A 20,205-nucleotide genomic window follows, 5' to 3' on the forward strand; every position below is an offset into this window, starting at 1 on the left:
CATAGGTCAGCTTCCCAGGGCAGAGAGCAGGACAGAAGCAGAATGTGCATTTGGAAGGCAAGTGGAAGGCATCTGGCACATATCTTAGTGGAGGTGTCCAGTGATTTCTAGGAAAAGCATAGACATCTTTTTTTTTTTTTTTAAGATTTTATTTATTTATTTGAGAGAGAGAGCATGAGAGAGCAAGTGAGCAGGGGCAGGGGAGGGGAGGAACAGAGGGAGAGGGAGAAGCAGATTCCCGACACAGTAGGGGGCTCCATTCCAGAACTCTGGGATTATGACCTCAGCTGAAGGTAGATGTTTCACCGACTGAGCCACCCAGGCTCCCCAAAGGCGTAGAAATCTTAATAGAAAACTTAAACTCACTTTTATTTTTAAATAGCTTTATTGATATGTGATTGACATGCAATAAAGCACGCATATTTAAGTATGCAGTTTGATAAGTTTGGATATGTATACACCTGTGAAACCGTCACCACGATCAAGGTAGTGAACATATCCATCGCCTGCAAAATAATCCCATTTTAATTTCACATTTAAGATATTTTATATGGTTCTTATAAACACATATGGAAAGACACAAGTAAATGAAGCAATGGCAAGTGCAACTCCAAAGTGCTGGAAAGATCCACAGAAAATAAAATTCAAGGCAATGTCAAAGCTTATGAGAAAGCTATTCAATAGTAGTTTATCGTAAATTAAAAAAAAAGATTGTGAGTGTAAATTTTTCTTTGTCTTCCCCTTTGTATCTGTTTATTGCCATGCATTTAACCACAATAAAAATCTGTGAATCTGGTCTGTGTAAGCCAGTTTTTGAACTGAGAAAATCAGTGATTAATCAGTATTCAGTAGTGCCAGCAGAACTATACAGGGGTAGTTCCAGTAAACAGTTTATGTCGTGTTCATATACACCACAGCCAGCTTCTGGGCAGGTCCAGACTTGCTCTCTATAATGCCACACCATCTCTCAAGAAAGCAAAGCGAAATGTAGTGGGGAAGGCTTGCTATGTTATTAATAACAATGCTTACAGTTCTTACCGTGGGACTTGTTGAATGTGGGATATGTCTTTGGAGATAGAATAAGGATGGGATTTAATTCACGAGCTTTATGCATTCTGCTTTAAATGATAAAAGCCAGTAAATCATTTGCAAACGCACTTTTACCATTTATTAATAATTGCTGGCTACCCACAATGACAGCTGATGGAGGCCAGAGAGTTGCAGTTTGCGTTGAGAACTGGCCCTCTCAGTCTTCTGTGTTCCCAGGGCTCCATTTATTTTAGGGAAACCAGGAGTACCTAGCCTTTCCAGGGAAAGCTGTGTCCAGTGCAGAGTTGAATATGACACCCTACCCCCACTTCGTACAAAGGAAAGTACCTCCCTGGCTAAGCCAGGACAAGGAGAAGAGGTGTGAGGTTTGCAGGAAGGGAGTGGATGCGCAGGCCAGGCCAGAAGCCCCTGGGGAGTGTCCTGGTTGTGCCCCAGCAGGGGGTGGCTTGGCACCCATCAGCACAGGAGCTGTGACAGGGCCATACTGGCTTCCATGCTGGCCTTCAAACTCATCCAGCAAGTTCAGGTCTCAGGGCCCTTGCACTTTTTAAACATTTTTATTTGTTTATTCATGAGAGACATGGAGAAAGAGGGAGAGACACAGGCAGAGGGAGAAGCAGGCTCCCTCTAGGGAGCCTGATGTGGGACCCAATCCCAGGACCCCAGGATCACCACCTGAGACGAAGGCAGACTCTCAACCACTGAGCCACCCAGACATCCCACCTTTGTACTTTTTATTTCTTATGCCTAGATTATCCTTGCCTCATATTTTTGCAAGGCTCTCTTACTCTATCACATGATTCATATTGCTGCCCAAATAGCTCCTTTCTTTTGCCACCCTCTCAAAAAAATCACGTCTGTCACCATCTCCCTGTCCTGCCTTATTTCTCTCCTTACAGGGACCACTATTGGACATTATAACATCAATTCTCAACCTTTTTGGTCTTAGGTCCTCTGAATGTGCTTAAAAATTATTATAGACCCCAAAAAGCTTATGTTTCTGTGGGTTGTACCTTTCAAAATTCATCATATCAGAAATGAAAATAGAAATTTAAAAATACTTTTGTTCATTGAAAAACAACAGTAATAATCCCAATACATGTTAACATAAATAACTTATGAAAAATAACTATATTATCCAAAATAAGAGAATTATCTGAGAAGAGTAATATTGTTTTGTGTTTTTGTATGTGTCTTCTATTAATAGAAGATAGCTAGGTTGTTATAATCTGTTGTAATATGTTATTTTGGTAAAAGTTTGTAAAGAACATCTGGCCTCAGACAGGTGGTTAAAAAAGGGAAGGATCATTTTAATAGACTTTTCATTGTGGATATTCTATTTTAATATCACACCAGATGCAACAAGGGATCATTTCTTAAAGGACCGTTGTTGTGTGGTCCTTGCACCCTGGGCATAATTGTGTGAACCACTCCCAACAGGTGGGTCAGATGGCTGCTTTTTTTCCCCGTAAGAAAAAGTTGGTCACTGACTTATGAAATTATGGTTTCCATAAAGTGGAATAAGAAAAGCAAATCATTACTTTCATTAGATTTTTAATAACCCTTAAAAAAAATCACCAAATCTTGAAAGGTTACAGAGGCTCCTTCCAAACCAAACACTCATTTCTCACATGCACAAAAATTGGAATACTTTTTCCTTCGTAGATCCACGCATCATGTTATGGTTCCTTTCCTTTGAGGTAGAAAGTGAAATCTTAAGTTAATGGTTTCTAACATAATTCCTTGATAAATATTTGTTGAAATATCTAGTGTTTATTAGAGTGCTTTTATTCATTTTTTCTAATCCTGTTTATGATCCAGTACCTTATTTGGGTAAGTGAGTAAAGTGCCATTCAGAAGTATCCTTAAACTGGTACAGGAATAGAATTAAACCGTCAGGTCTGTAGATGTGTTCAAAAAAATAAGGAACCAAGGGCACTTGGGCGGCTCAGTGGTTGAGCGCCTGCCTTCAGCTCAGGGCATGACCCCGGGGTCCCGGGATCGAGTTCTGAGTCGGGCTCCCTGCATGGAGCCTGCTTCTCCCTCCTCCTGTGTCTCTGCCTCTCTCTATGTCTCTCATGAATAAATAAATAAAATCTTTTAAAAGAAAAGTAAACAACCACTCTATCTGCTTGTTCAGGATGTTTCAGATCATCTATATATAATTTCATGTTTATCTCTTTAAGATCCACACAGGTTTACAACACCAAATAATCTGGCCCTGTCAGCCCAGCTGTGTCCCTCTGGATGAAAAACTCCTTCCCCAGCTTCTAAAAGAAGCAGGCTACACTACCCATATGGTCGGAAAGTGGCACCTGGGAATGTACCGGAAAGAATGCCTTCCAACCCGCCGAGGATTTGATACTTTCTTTGGTAATGGAAATGCACATGTTCGTTTTACAACTTAGCCGAGCTGCAACCGTCTCATAAAACACACCCCAATGTAATCAAATGAAATAACTGGAAACTTGAACACAGAATGAATCAGCCAGCACTGCTGTGGGCAGCTTCCTAGGACCACCTCCACGCCCGGCTCTGCTCAGCGCACGGTGGGCAGCCGCCACAGGGGGCACTTCCCTTTGCCAGCGTATTAAATGCCATGTTGGGGCCTTTGAAGATTTGCTATCTCCACATCTGAGACTGTAGTACTCGTGGAGAACCTTATTACCAAAAGGGCATACAGCTTGATTTTTCAGAAATTTCAGGCAAAACTCAATACAAGAATATTTCCTTCACAAAGGTTCAGAATATTGTTTTCTCTCCATGGACTTTCCCACAGATTTCTTTTTTTTTTTTTTTTCTGGAGAAAAGAGGAGACTCTTTTCTACTGCCATCCTTTTCTCCTTCTGTGAGATCTGTTTTTGAAATCACTAGATTGGGGAAGACCAGTCAAAAAAATAAAAGGGGAGAGTCGATAACAAATAGTAATAGGAAGAATAATAAGAAATAAATGGTTTAGGGACTTGATAGTCGTATAAAAATGTGAACCCTGAAGTTAGCTTTAAAACTTACCCTCTTTTAACCTCTTACAAATTATGTCTTAATTAACAGCCTATTTATTTTACTAGTGACTGTGTCTTTCTGATGAGTTCTTTTCATACTACACTATCTGGCTATTTAGCTACCTACGTACTTCTCATTTGTCTCTTCATTTATTTACAACCTGCATCTGAAAAGGAACTCATGCTGAACATAAAAAGTTTAAAAATAAATAGAGGGTACCTGGGTGGCTCAGTCAGTTAAGTGTCTACTTTGGGTTTCGGTCATGATCTTGGGGTGCTGGGATCAAGCCCCACATCCGGCTCCCTGCTCAGTGGGGAGTCTGCTTCTCCCTCTGCTCCTTCCCCCTGCTCAGACTCTCTCTCTTTCACTTTCCTTCTTCCTCTCTGTCTCTCTTTTTCTCAAATAAACGAAATCTTAAATAGAATAAAAAATCAGGGTGAGTAGAAAAAGATGGAATTGTATCATGGCACCAAATTATGAAAAAACTGCATGGCTGTAGGTGGGGTTCGCACTGAACTCTGTAACTTGAGAATTCTCATGTCCAAATTTTAAAAAAATATTTTAAAAAAGGAGACAGCTATAAGAGTCACATTATTTATAAGATAAATGGAAACCAGATGTTCAGGAAGGGTAAAGCATTTTCTGGCTCTTAGACTTGAGAAATTTCTCCTTTGGGAGAAGGTAAGGTGGACAGCATCCTCAAAAACAGCATTTTAGTAATAAAGTGGTGGTTTTCTTGTACATTTGTCTTGAGACATTCCTTTTCATTTAGAGTTGTGCAACTAGCCCCACAATCCTCTGACTGCTTTTTAACAGAGCATCTAAGTCATAACTTTCGAGAGCACCAAAGTGCATTTTAGTGATTATATGGGGCCCAGACGATGCAGTCGAAGCCCACAGCTGTGTCATGCTGTGTTGGGTCCAGTGTCAAGTTGAGATGCAAGGACATCAGACAGGAGGCTGTATGTGCCCCGATCCCATCCAGGTCCTCTAGCAGACATTGCTAAGCAATCAGGGCATTCTTTCTTAATGAACCTGACTATATCCTCCACATCCTCAAATAACTGTTAAAGTCAGACTTGGGTGTAAGAGCTCTTTGTCATTTTGCAAATTCTAGAGGAAAAACAGCCTGTATATCCCTTGACAATTTTCAATTAGACCTTTGCTGAAAGATAGATCAATACTTGTACTCTGGTAAGTGTTAAAAAACAGCTTTAGACTATAGACTATAGACTATAGATATTTTAATTTTATTTTATTTTCTTTTCTTTCTTTTTTCTTTTTTTTTTACTAAAACCCAAGTCACATATTTAAAAATTCAATTGGCTAGAAGAAAATCATATCCTTTGATAAGAGTTGAGAAGCCTGAGGATTGAGATGAACGAACACCCCACACCCATATAGACTTGTAGTGGGAGGGGATAATGACCACCATGCAGCTGTTATCACTGTTATGACTTAGATGTTCTGTTTAAAAGAAGTCAGATGATTGTGGGGCTGGTTGCACAACTCTGAATACCTTAAAGACCACTGATTTGGACACTTTAAGTAGGTAACTTATAATGTATTGTGAATTAGACCTCAATAAAACTGTTAAGCAAAAACGTCAGAGATTTAGTTGTTCAAAAAGTATGTTCTGATTTTTCCCCAATGTAACATAGGATGCCATCTTCTTTTAGCTCATCATGTAAGTTCAAATTTGTGAAGCCCTGTTTGAGAAAAGCTGTATGTGATTGCCACATGGTTTTTTGGTATCAGTCTGGCTAAATATGTAAATAAATAGTTCTATTCCTGGAATTCTCCTTTGGTTATATCTTTTTAAATATTTATAGTTAAAATTTTTTTAAAAAGTAGCCTCCATATCTAGCCTGGAGCCCAATGTGGGGCTTGAACTCACCACCCTGAGATCAAGGCCTGACCTGAGATCAAGAGTCAGACACATAACCTACAGAGCCACGCAGGCACCCCTACAGTTTTGTATTCTTTTAACCAAGTATATCCTATGCTTATATTCTCTCAAGTAATGGAAAACAATTTACATTTACAGAGAAATAAACGGAAGTGATTTCCTCAATCTCTTAACACCCAGGAGTTATTAAAAATTCCAGAAGAACCTCAGTGTCCTAACCTCTCTAATCATCCATGTAAGGCCTAAGATCACTTTTATGGATATGTTTCTTTCTCTATTATATATTAATTAACAAATATATTTGATTTCCCTTTTTGTTATATACATCAGGGGAAAAGATTAGCATTTAAAATGTGATCTGGGGCACATGGATGACTCATTCAGTTAAGCCTCTGACTCTTAATTTTGGCTCAGGTCATGATGTCAGGGGTCATGAGATCAAGCCCTACATCTAACTCCACACTCAGTGAGTAGTCTGCTTGAGATTCTCTTCCACCCTCTCACTTTGCTGAATCTCTAAAATAAATTAATTAATTGAATTTTTTAAAAAGTGGTCTTAGACCAAGGTATTCATTGTATTCGGGACTTTGAATTTATTGAATCGTGGAAAAGGAGGAAATTAATTAAAAATGAATTCATTTTTTATGTAAACTGCATAAGGCTTTTGATTGGTATTATAGAGGATGCTTAGGACTGAAGAAAGGGCTAGGCCAATTTTATCCACCTCATTTTAAGGTTAATAAACATTATTTGTTAGGAGATGGTTCAGAGTCCAGCACAACTTATTTCTTTTTAATAGCTTTATTGAGGTATAACTTACACACCATCTAACTCACCCAACTAACGTGTACAGATTATTGATTTTTAATAAATACACAGGGTTGTGCCACTGTCATTACAATCCAATTGTAGAATATTTTCATCACCCCAAAAAGAAAACCCATCTCTGTTAGCAGTCACTCCTGATTTTCCCCAAACCTCACCAGCACTAGGCAACCACTAACATATCTTTTTGTCTCTATAGATTTGCCTATTCTGGATATTACATATAAATGGAATAATACAATATGCAGCACAGCTTATTTTAATATTTTAGGAAAATATACAACATTTGCAGAAACCACTTTAGCTGAGAAAACCCACTTCCTTTCATGTTTATATTCAAATTGTGGGCTAGGCAATTGATGTCATTTACATTTCGGGCAAAACTGAGATCAGGGTTGTAGACAAATCTGCTTTCAGTGCCCCACGTTAGTTTGATCTGCTGGCTCTGTTAAATTATGTCTAGAGCTCCTCTTTGGTAAGGTTTATGTCTTCCACCAGTGGGTGTCAGCATCTGACTAAAGATGATTCTTCCTAGAGCTGCTACTATAAATAACCTTGAAGCCAGTCTCCCAAGGTCGGTATCAACATTATTTGAATCCTGTGTTCATTTATGTGATTACCTCAGAGAAATCACATTGACTATGGCTATTTTTGCCATTAGATAGCTTTAAAAGATTAAGATTTTTATCACCTTTACTGAATTTGAACTCTGGTTTTTTAAAATGGATTTACTTAGAATCACCTACTTTGAGAGTTACATGACAGAGCCTTGTGTTCCGAAGACTTGACTGAGGAATGGATTTGAATTTTTTTTTACAATAACATTTTAATGCCTCCTGCTAGCAAATATAGAGATGTTAAGAAGTGGTGCTCTGATTAGCCTTGTCATTTGATTAGCCTTGTCATGGGTAATCAATTGCACTGGGCAATTAAATGCTGAAACATTAGTTTGTTTAACAAGTTTTATGCTATGCTGACTACTTTCATCTCCCATTCATGTTGTAGGATATCTCCTAGGTAGTGAAGATTACTATTCCCATGAGCGCTGTACATTAATTGATGCTCTAAATGTCACACGATGTGCTCTTGATTTTCGAGATGGTGAAGAAGTTGCAACAGGATATAAAAATATGTATTCAACAAACATATTTACTGAAAGAGCAACAGCCCTCATATCTAACCATCCACCAGAGAAGGTAAGCCTTTCTCTTTTATTGATATCAAAATTGTGTTAAGATATACTGCAGGTGAGTATAGGAAGAGGCTGCTTGTTTAGGAGAAGATCTAAAAAATTCTAGGGGAGTTGTGTTCAAATTTTGGAGTATATTGGTATCTGCTTGGGGAAGCTTGATAAAAGTAGAAATTTCTGGAACCCCTCTCTGAAAGTCTGATTCCTTAGGTCTGGGGGAAATCCATACACCAGAATTTTAATTAATTAATTGTTTATTTATTTATATTTATTTTTAACACAAGTCTTGAAGTCACAACCCTGAGATCAAGACCTGAGCTTAGGTCAAGGGTCAGATGCTTAACTGATGTATGATATATGATGTATGGGATGATGTATGGTGTATGATATATGGGAGCAACCCAGCTGCCCCCATACATCAGCATTTTAAAGAAACTCTTTAGGGGTGATTCTGACACCATGTGGTCCCCAGATTGCATTTTGAGGAATATTGTTTCTACAGTGTTTTAGTAGAAATAGAGTTTTATTATTTTGGTGCATTTTATGTGCTGTAAGCGATTAGTACATTGACTTTTTTTAAATGATAGGCTCATGTACAAGATGAGGCTGTATTATGGCAAACTTTCTGTTAAGAGATCGACAGACTTTGGATTTAGCACAAGTCTTCTTTGTGTTTGGCCTCCCTAGGTTATTTTGGCTATTCTAGATATTTTGCATTCCCATGTTAATTTTAGAATCACCTGGTCAATTTCTACCAAAAAGTTGCTGCTTGGATGTGGATTTCCTTGCCTCTGTAGACCAACATGGGGAGAATGTATGTCTTAACAATATTAAGTTTTTCACTCCATAAACATGGTATACTATGAGCCTATTTTTCACATTTACTGCATTGAAGCCATTGTGTATGTCATGTACTGAAATCTTTTGACTTATCTCAAGGTAAAATAGAAAAGAGTGTGAATTGCCTTAAACATTTTGTTGTTGTTGTTGCTGCTGTTGTTAATCTAGAGTTAGCTTCCTAAGCTAAATTCTCTGGATACACCTTTGAAATTGGGTCACATATTTGTGTTGTCAGATACTGGGCTCAAATGTGGCTTCATTAAGAATTGCATTAGCACACTGATGAAATTAGTCCTTCAATAAGACCCTGATAGGGCAAACTACAGAATGTGCAGTATTATCTGGTACTTCCAGTTTTCTGTACTTTGTTTCTTTGACAATTACTGAATGGCTTCAGAGCAGATCACAGTTTGGATTTAGATTAATATACCTATTTAGACGTGGTACCTGGCAGCTGACTTCCTTTTTTTTTTTTTTTTCTGACTCCCTTTTTGACATGGTTTCTTCCTGGCTGTGCCTTTGCCTGTTCTAACTCAGTATTGGGGGTCTTCCCTGGTACCCATCCTCAGTTTTACCCCACTTTGGGCTTTTTATCACTCTTACATGCTGCCTTTTTGGAGTAACTATACATCTGGTGGAAAATGGAAGATCAGAACATCTCTCAAATATGTGAACATATGCAGGTTTCAAATCTAGATCTAAACCGGGAATGCCTGGTTGGCTCAGTCAGTTAAGCATCTGCCTTTGGCTCGGGTTGTGATCTTGGGGTTCTGAGATCAAGCCCCACATTGGGCTCCCTGCTCAGCAGGGAGTCTGCTTCTCCCTCTCCTGTGCCAGTCCCCCCTGCTTGTGTGTGTCTCTCTCTCTCAAATAATTAAATAAAATCTTAAAAAAAAATCTAGATCTAAACCAATATTGAGAGAGTTGGAAAGATAGCTTCTGGGTATTTGGCCTAGGTTCTCTGTTTTCTTCTGTATGCTTGGTATTATATAGATAGTGCTAAAAGCCCAAAGAACAAGATAAAACCTTAAGGGAATTGTGGTTCCTGTCCTATCCTTTGAGTTATGCACCCTTTTACAGATAAGCAAGCAAGAAATTTGTTCAAGGTCACAGAGCTACTTAGAGTCCAAATCAGAATTTAAACCCATGCTGTTTGACTCCAGAGCTCAATGCACTCAACACGCATCCCGAGTTTACAGCTAATATCCAAGACTAGAGATTATTAGCCTCAGTGTATGATTCAGCTTGATGGTTCCAGTCTTGACAGTATATTGGGCTCATCTGGAAACCTGGTAATAAAGATCGGTAACAAATATTGTGATTTATTGGTGCTGGTGTGGGGAGGTGTCATTGGTATTTAATGACCCTTCTGCCCCCACCTTTCTCTCACCAGTGATTCTGAGGTGCAGCCACTATTGACTCCCTTCAAACACACAGAGGACAAGCTCAGGCCAACTGCCTTTTACAGGCTTACAGTAAAACACTACCTTAATCATGTAACAACTGTAATATGCCTACAGCAAAAGTTAGTTCCCATTAGGCAACAATAGAGTATTCTCTCACAGTGCCTGTAACATTAAGTGGATAAGAGGAAGCAGCTGGGTGAAGTAGTTATTTGTGGGTGGGCTGCCTTATCTGGTATGGTGCAGAAAGCACAGGAACTGTGGGAAGTGAGTCCCTAAGAGCTTGCAAGCCATCCAAAGTTGTGTTAGTAATATAGTGCTGCTCGTAGGTAGCATTGTGGGAATTTCCAGATGACAGGATGGTCATTTTCTGACAGTGTCTAAAACGTTCTGAAGCAGTGTCCAGCATGCCCAACAGCCTCAAGGTCAAGTTTCAAGCGTAGATAAATGCATGAAATAATCGGTACAGAATAACAGCCTCAGAGTGTTTGTTTAAGATAGCAAATGCAGATGTTTACATTTTCAGTTCTTAGTAAACTGATGCATCATCACATAGTTCCAGGAGCTGAGCTTTTCCTCATTTTATCCCAATGTTGACTCTGATTCTGTACTAATTTCTTAGGTGCTATATATAGACATAACAGGCCACTTGTCCTAAGATGGAAATCATTAAAGAAATATACATGAAGTATCCACAGGCCATCTTAAAAATGTGCCTATTTTAAAGAGCACTTGAAGAGAAAAGAGCATATGGAGCAATTTTGTAATAGAAACAGTTGGTGCTAGATTCAGGGAAATACTGCTAATAGCCACTGCACACATGTTGGGAAGGAATGTCTTTTTTTTTTTCTCCAGGATAAATCCCTCAGTACTAACACTACAGTGTAAAAGCAACATGTCCACAAAATATTGTTCAGTTAAAATAGTCCCCCCTCAACACTTTGCAGAATAAAAATAAATGTTTTTTCATAAACCTAAATCTACTAGAAGCTTCTTAAAGCAAATGTGAATTTCTAGTGGTAGACACTTTTTTCCTGACACAGTTTGGGAAGAAATGTCTTAGTTTGAAAGTCAGTAGAGCAATAGAGCAATAATTTAAAACTGCATCACATTTCAAAAATATTGAAATTTTTGCTTTGAATTAGGAAAATATACTAAAGAAATAAAAATAAGGCTTTCTTCCTCACTGGAATTAGGTTTCTTAGCACGGTGAGGATATTTAGAGTATATATCTTAGGAATCGAATGGCATAATAAGAATGGGAGAAGAAGGGCAGCCTGGGTGGCTCAACGGTTTAGCGCTGCCTTCAGCTCAGGGTGTGGTCCTGGAGACCCGGGATCGAGTCCCACGTCAGGCTCCCTGCATGGAGCCTACTTCTCCCTCTGCCTGTGTCTGTGTGTGTGTGTGTGTGTGTGTGTATCTCATGAATAAATAAATTAAATCTTTAAAAAGAAAGAAAGGGAAAAGAACTTTCAGCATCTTACCAATATGCTAGTAACTTTAGGTAGTAATGTCATAGGGTTGTATAATACTTAAACATTTGGTCATGCTTCACATCTAGGATTCTGTTTTAAATTCCAAGGAAACCTGAAAGTGTTAGAGTTGGTCTAAAGGTGGCAGCTGTAACTGGCGTGGTCAGAGCAGGAATTTGCACCCAAGAATGAGCAAGGGAAAGATCAAGGTTTGGCATAAACATGGAGGTTCATGGAGATGAAAATCAGCCCAGGACTACAGTGTTTTAAATTATGTCTGTAAGGTCAGAATGGGCCTGCAGGTGTCCAAAGACCAACACATGCCTGGGTTGGAACTCAAGTCAGTAGCCAGTGTAGTAATCCTGAGTCCATCCCCAAGACGGCAGCTTGTTTATGGTTAACAGTGAGCTGAAGCCACGTAGGTGGGTGTGGGGAAATTGGCAATGTGTTCACTAGCGGGGGGATCCTACAACAAAGTGGCTTTCAGGCAGGGTCCCCACTGTAGTTGGAGAACCTCAGAGCCCTAGTTAATTATTCTTTCCTCTAGGCCACCATGTAGTACAAAGAACAAAATACTCTGTTAATTTTTTTTTCATTTAAAAATAGTATTGAAATATTTCGTACCCAGCAGTATGGGAAATGAGTTGTTTCATGGATAAAGTTCACCTGGTAAGTGTTGGAACTTTATTTTTACGATATTGGATGGAAGTACTCTGTTATGTTGCCGTGGGCCTCACTTTATTAAAAGGACTGCACTGTACATCATTCTGCGTCCTTCTGGTGAGCCAGAGACCTATGGATATGTGTGCCTGTCCACCTGTATGCTGCATGGCCCTCGATTACTGCTGGTTACATGAGGAGAAAAAAAGAATATGGATTTTGTTCAAGGAACACTTTTTTTTTTTAATTAATTTTTATTGGTGTTCAATTTACCAACATACAGAAAAACACCCAGTGCTCATCCCGTCAAGTGTCCACCTCAGTGCCCGTCACCCATTCCCCTCCAACACCCGCCCTCCTCCCCTTCCACCACCCCTAGTTCGTTTCCCCGAGTTAGGAGTCTTTATGTTCTGTCTCCCTTCCTGATATTTCCCAACATTTCTTTTCCCTTCCTTTATATTCCCTTTCACTATTATTCATATTCCCCAAATGAATGAGAACATACACTGTTTGTCCTTCTCCGATTGACTTATTTCACTCAGCATAATACCCTCCAGTTCCATCCACGTTGAAGCAAATGGTGGGTATTTGTCGTTTCTAATTGCTGAGTAATATTCCATTGTATACATAAACCACATCTTCTTTATCCATCATCTTTCGATGGACACCGAGGCTCTCAAGGAACACTTTTATCTATACTTGTAAGTTACTAGAATGTGGTTGGTGGTAGTGCAAGGCCTTTGCCTGGCCTGTGACAGTCATAGGCCTCATCCCTCAGAGGGGATTTTCACTCCTCTTTTCAGCTATGCTCCTTCTCTTTGAACTAACAGAAGCCTGACTGGAAAAATGGGGGAATTGGTACACTTTTGTAACTTTGACCCCTCAAGAGTAATGGTCATGTCTTTAGCTCCCTAGGGAATAATTATAGGAAAGATTTCAGGTAATATTTTGCTGTATTTGCAAGACTCTCTAATGATGGTCCAAGAATCATTTTTTTCCCCTGATGTGGTTATAAGAACTCTTTCACGACCCTCCCTGGCCATCGACTCTAGAGATCGCTTGCTGGCTGGGAATAACCTGCCCTCTTTCTCCTTTCTCTCCTTCACCATGTGGGTTGCCATGTTGTTGCTAATGACCTGGATGAGGGCATCTTCTCCTTAAGTGGTGAGCTCCTTCTCTCCATCCCTGCCCAGAGAAGCCAGACCAGGGCGTGTTTACAGAGGCCAGGCCGCTGACCTACTAAGTGAAGCCATTCAGGTAGAACAGCGGGGAAGCTCTAGAAACCAGAGAGCAAGGGACGCCCGGGTGGCTCAGCAGTTGAGCACCTGCCTGCCTTTGGCCCAGGGTGTGATCCTGGAGACCCGGGATCGAGTCCCACATCAGGCTCCCTGCATGGAGCCTGCTTCTCTCTCTGCCTCTCTCTCTCTCTCTGGCATGGAGCCTGCTTCTCTCTCTGCCTCTCTCTCTCTCTTTCTCTCTCTCTGTCTCTCATGAATAAATAAATAAAATCTTTTTTTTTTTTTAAAGAAAGAAACAAGAGAACACTTGTAAGTGAGGCCTCTATTTCATGTTCCAGCCATTTGTTACCAGATGGAGTGTGGGCACGGAGTTGTCGGATTTGTGATTTTTCAAGAAGAATTCTTTAAAAACCACCGAGTTTTATGTGATATTTCCTGATTTTAAAAACTTTGTGTGGGCTGCAAATTGTTGTAGCCTTCCAGTATTTAATCCTGCCCTCATCCAGACCATGGCTGGTGGTGGGGGACAGGGCCAAAGGCCCAGATGGCTGCTCCCACAGCAGACCCCTTCACGATGGTCCGGGGGAGATCAGAAGTTTTGCTGTTTGTGTGGCTGGAGGAGTAAGGGTGTGTATTGAGGGGGAGTGGAGGCAGAGCTAAGGCAGTGTCAAAGATTGTAGTATTGATCTTTGAAGTTGCAATTTGGAATGTTTTCCCATGGAAGTAATGCACAAATGGAGCATAGGTTCAACGTTATCGTAGCTATCATTCCATCACCTAACCTCCTTCATTAAATAGGTTTTAAAGCAATGACTTTGATATTTAATAGCTATTTTTAACATTTTGATTTTGGGGAAGAAGTGTTTCTAAGTTCTAAAGATCTACACTAAAAATAATCTTTTAGGTATCTTTTTGAATGCTGTTTATGTATGTTTGATACTCTATCTAGCAAGGTGTATCATATAGGATTTTTTAGAAATTATCAACAGTAATGAAGAATGAAATATGAGGCTCCCCCCTCCCAATCTGCTTTCTAACTTTCTCCCATTCCATTTTGAGATTTAAATGCCTCAAATACTCTAACGGAATTGTATTATTATTCTTGGATAGAACAGTCGTTGTCTCTTTGAGGGTTTTCAGGTCATTAAGGAATTCTGTAGGAGCATAGTGAAGAGAGTGTTTTCAGAAAGGCTCATTAAAAAAGGAGAGGCTGACCTGGAAAGCCACTAATGTTAAATGCTATAAATTGGTATAAAAGGTAAAATAGAATCAGCATATCACACTCCTTAGTTTCCAGGAATTAAATTGGGATTATGTTTGGTCCTTGATAAAAGACTAGCAAGACATGGTATCCACTTGTTTTCTCATATGAAAAATCCTTAACTCTTTCCTAACAGGTGGGAACTTGGTTTTTGGCTAAAGCAAAAAGCTAAAGCATCTATTGGTACATATCTGCACCGTAACAGTGGAGTTTCCAATAGGAAATTGCTCTGCAATTAATATGAATGTGGACATATCATATAACCTTCCTAAGCCCCAGTTAACTTACCTATGAAATGGGTGTAAACAGGCTGGATTTGAGTATTACATGAGACAATATGTAGATCGGTATCACGGTATCTAGCACACAGATAACCTTTAATATATAGTTGTTATTATTGGTTATTGATATTGCTATCATTTGTTTGGATTAGAGCCTTCTAGGCCATTGTGGAACTCAAACTTTTGTTTTTAATTTTTTGTCTTACGTTTTCTGTTACATTGCTGATATTTTTATTGATGCTAATAGTTCACATACCATAAAATTCACCCAATTAAAGTATACAGTTCAGTAGTAAACTCAAAGAGGTGTGCAAACATCACCATAATCTAAATTGAAAACATTTTCATCACCCCCAAAAGAAACCTCATTCCTCTTAGCACTCACCATTCCTCATACCCCCTCAACTCCCTACAGCCCTAGGCATCTTTTGAGTATCTTTTCATGAGCTTATTGTCCATTTGTGTATCTTCTTTGGAGAAATGTCTATTCAGATTCTTTTACCATCTTGTAATTGGGTTGCCTCTTGTTATTTGGTTGTGAGAGTTCTTCAGATATACTGGATACAGTCCCTTGTCAGATAAGTGATTTACAAATATTTTCAAGCTATCTGTGGGTTGCATCGATAGTACTTTTATTAACTGATCCATCTGGACTTATGTCTCTATATTTAATACTTCCATACCCTCTTAACTGATTTGCACAAACTCTCTTTCCAGCCTCTATTTCTCTACCTTGCTCTTCAGTCTGTCCACGAGCCTCTCCAGGTCCCCGAGGAATACCTGAAACTCTACGACTTTATCCACGATAAGAACAGGCGTTACTATGCAGGAATGGTGTCTCTCATGGATGAAGCAGTGGGAAATGTCACGGCAGCCTTAAAAAGCCACGGGCTCTGGAACAACACGGTGTTCATCTTCTCCACGGGTAAGTCTGTCGATAGGAAAGTCATCTCTTGGCAAAGCCTAGGACGTGGTATTCGATAAATGGAATGAAGACAAATTGGAGCGTTTAGCAGCTCCTTATTAAAATAAATGTTAACTGTGAGAGTGGAGACAAGATAATAATGGATAGAAAAATGTGTCTAAGGAAAAGCATTATGGGCCTTCCCCCTCTTCCTTCAGATAGCAACATACTCTGGCAGGAAGCTCTCCCCACCTGAGTAAGTGTGAGCAGACATCCCTGCTATGCAGGGCCGTGGGCATCACTGGAGTGGCCTGTACCCGGTGGTCTGCGGCCCAGGTACCCTCTGTGACTAGGACTTCCACTGCCTAGAGGGTTCCATCTCAGTGTAGAGGCAGATCATGGCATTAAGAAGACAGATGAGAAATGGAGCCATTTAAATCTAGGGTAGTGTTGCCACATATCGATTTTTTTGTATTCAGATTGTTTTCTGACAATAAAATTCATACATGTTGATTAGAGAAAAAAACAGAAAAGGAGGAGGAAAAAAAAGTGTTTGAAAATAGTTTTCATTATGGCAGTGCCCTTCTGATTCTGCATCTGGTATACCACAATTTTTTTTTCTTTTTAATTTTTATTTATTTATTTATGATAGTCACACAGAGAGAGAGAGAGAGAGAGACAGAGACAGAGACAGAGACAGAGAGGCAGAGACATAGGCAGAGGGAGAAGCAGGCTCCATGCACTGGGAGCCCGATGTGGGATTCGATCCCGGGTCTCCAGGATCGCGCCCTGGGCCAAAGGCAGGCGCTAAACTGCTGCGCCACCCAGGGATCCCCCACAATTTTTTTATTCCCTCTCATTAGAGTTTTCTAAGATTTCCCTATGATGTGCTATGGGTGTAGGTCTTGGTTTACTCCTTATGCAGAGTATTCAGAGAGCACTTTGTATCTAAAAATGAAGATGATTTTTTTAATGGGAAGTTTTCTTGTATTATTTATTTCAGAATCGTTTGACCCTCCATCCTACCTTTCTCCTCTTCTCTCTTTATGAAACTTCTCTTACTTGGATAGTGGATCATCTTCTAATTTCCTTAGTTTTTTTTCTCTCCTATTTACTTTTCTTCTGCTATTTGGGAAATTTCCTTGTCATTATTTTGTAACCTTTTCTATTAAATTCAGTGCAACTACTATATTTTTTAATTATCAAGAACTCTTATTTTCTGATAATTCCTTTTTTATAAAGTTCCGTTTTTACTTTTTATGTAATGATTTCTTTCTCTAAAGCCTGTCCTCTTAGCTATTAATTTTATGTTGGTATGAATATGTTTGTAGATATGTATATACGCCTATGTGTACTTGTATGTGTATATGTATATGCAAACCCATACATATATTTTTAAGTTTATTTGTACTTCCAACATTGCCTCTTCCTTCTAAGGTCATTTTTGTCTTCTTTGGCCTGTCTTTCATGAAAAAAACTTTCTCAAATCCCTGGTGATTCTTGGCTAAAACCTAAAAATTTGATTGCAAACTTCAAGGGTGAGGACAGGACTTGTCTTCTGGTGAATTTTACTGTCAAGTGACTACGTGAGGCATGTGCGATGACATGTTGCGGAATTAATTTGGGTATTCTACTGATTATTGGTTTGTTTTTTTTAAGAGTAGTTTTGTTTTTGCTTTTAATTAGGCATTGTTATTGAATCTAGCATTTAATGAGCATTTACTCTGTGTAGGATAGAGTTCACAGTGTTTCACATGACTTAGCTCAGTTCATTCTCACAATAATTATCTGGGGACAACTATTATCCCATTGTGCAGTTGTAAGAACTGAAGCACAAAGAGGCTAAGTATTCTGCGCAAGGCCACACAGCTGGGCAGAGCCAGGCAGCAACCTTTCTGATTCCACTGCAGCTTCCTGAGATGATGCCAATGATGACCTGGATGTTCTTATTGGACCTCATCGCATAGCGGCCCTTTCCCTGTAGTTGGCTGCCATATTGATCTCCTGGGGAGCCTAAGCACGGCCCAGAGAGGCATTCATCCTGAGCAGTCAGTGTCGTTCAGTTGCTTTAGTACTGTGCAAATACTCCAATTTTCTAAGTATGCCCTCATGCGAAATGGATTGAATATAAGATAACATGTATCCTTGCCGTCAACTCCCAAACTCACCATCTTCCAAAAAAAATGGAGATTTCTTATACTTGAGTCCTTATGAGATCTCTCATATTCTGAGAGTCTTCTCAATTTACTTGATTTTGAACAGCCTGGTAAAGCACTTTAATCAGGTCTGGAATTGAATGCTTATAGAGGTCGCTAGAAAGAATCAATAAAAAAAGAGACCAAGACATCTAATACTGAGTTAGTAATTATTCCTGGGAAATGACCTCACAGTTGCAAGAATTGAAAGTTATAAGTTTATAAAGCAAGCCTTTGTGGTAGAGATCAGAATTATGCAATTTGAGGATAAATGATTTCCTGAAATGAAAATATATGTGGATCAATGTATCATGTGTAGACTGAAAAGTGCTCAGACAGAAGTGAAGATGGTACCTCTGGAAAACTGTTACATAGCTCAACGTGGCTCCTGTAACGATGGTTATTGCTTATCAAGTATGCATGGGAAGAGGTGGAATAACATTTTTTCTGGATATGTGAGAGTTGGGAAAAAGCAATATTCTAAGATCTTTTATTATATGATTTCAAATGCGTTTGCATAACCGTATTTTAAATAGTTGACTGTTTCATAAATATCCCTAATGTATTATTTATTCAAGTATTCAAGTTGTCAAAAATAATTTTGGAAGCTTTGCATTGAGATAATGGGGATTACCTTATAATAAGGCTGCTTTATATTCTTGCACTATGATATATTAATGGGTACATTAATCTGGGACTGTCTTTCCTTTGTGGGCTAAATCCAATTTGATCATGTGTACATATTTTTATTATACTGCTGAGTTCAGTTAGCTAGGGTTCTATTTGGGATTTTTACGTCAATTCAGAAGTGAAAGTGGGGTTGGTGGCTTCTTTTCTCCCTGTCAGGTCTGTTATCTTGGTTATGTTCACTTCATAAAATAGTTTGGATGAATTTCCTTCTTTTATGCTCTGGAACAGTTTACAGATTTCTTGAAAGATCTCTCTGGTTGAGCTGGTCCCTGGAACCTTTTTTGGAGGATTTTTTTTTTTTAATCTCCATAGTTTAGATCTTTTGCTGAGTTATATCTAGGTGTAGGTCTTTAAAATATTTAAAATTAATTTTGCCTGAAATATATGGGCCCTTTGATCTGTGTGCTAAGATTAGTTTTCACTCTGGAAGTTTTCCTTGTACATATTTTAGCTTATTGCTTTAGTTCTGCTCTATTTATTTCTCAAAAATAGCTTTAATTAATAGGTTGAATCACTGATTCAGCTTTTCTCTCATTATTTTCAGTTTTCTGTCCTTTTTCTCAGTCTTCTGAATCCCTCTGCATTACCAGTTAGACATTTTTGCAATTTGGCTTCTGTTCTTTAGGATCTCTGATATCGATTATTATTGATTGTATTTTCAGTTTCTTGTAATCTTTCCTTTGCCTCAATCAGTTCCTTTTTCTTCTAAGCTTGTTAGTATTAATAATAATAATAATAATAAACAATAATAATCATGACTACTGTTTATTAAGTATTTACTGCATGCCCAGGCCTTATACTAGAGCCTTCTCTACATTTTCTCATTATTGGGCAAGTTGTTAGCATTAAAGCTCAAAGTGACCTTGTGAAATAGGTTTCTTTATCCTCATTTTATAAGTGAAGAAACCAGAACTTAAAGAGGGTAAGTGAGTTGCCCAAGGCTGCTCTTAGGTCTACAAATGTCCATCTAGAATTCACATGTGGTAGTTAGAAAGTGGCCTTTGGGTGGTGATTAGGGTATGAGGGTAGAGCCCTCGTGAATGAGATTTGTGCTTTAATAAAAGTCACCACAGATAGATCCTTCCATGTAAAGACACAGCAAGAGGATACCAGCTGTGAACCAGCAGAAAGGCCCTCACCAGAAGGTGACTATAAGGGTGCCTTGGTCTTGGTCTTTCCTGCTTCCAGAACTGAGAGAGAAATTTCTGTTGTTTATAAGCCCCCCAGTCGGTGGTGTTTTGTTATAGCAGCCCGAATGGACTGACAAATGGAAGAGCCAGAGTTT

The 20,205-nt window shown here is 39.1% G+C and overlaps 1 protein-coding gene across 2 annotated transcripts in view; it reads left to right on the forward strand.

Annotated features, from left to right (window-relative positions):
• ARSB (arylsulfatase B) overlaps positions 1 to 20,205 on the forward strand; it is a 171,424-nt gene that overhangs the window by 13,692 nt on the left and 137,527 nt on the right. For both annotated transcript variants that reach the window (XM_041753113.1, XM_041753112.1), the window contains exons 2-4: positions 3,237 to 3,423; positions 7,793 to 7,983; positions 15,849 to 16,056. In XM_041753113.1, coding sequence (XP_041609047.1) covers positions 3,237 to 3,423; positions 7,793 to 7,983; positions 15,849 to 16,056 — 586 coding nt within the window. The remainder of the gene's footprint in view (positions 1 to 3,236; positions 3,424 to 7,792; positions 7,984 to 15,848; positions 16,057 to 20,205) is intronic.

Source organism: Vulpes lagopus, chromosome 4 (assembly GCF_018345385.1).
Source record: "Vulpes lagopus strain Blue_001 chromosome 4, ASM1834538v1, whole genome shotgun sequence".
Classification (NCBI taxonomy): domain Eukaryota; kingdom Metazoa; phylum Chordata; class Mammalia; order Carnivora; family Canidae; genus Vulpes; species Vulpes lagopus.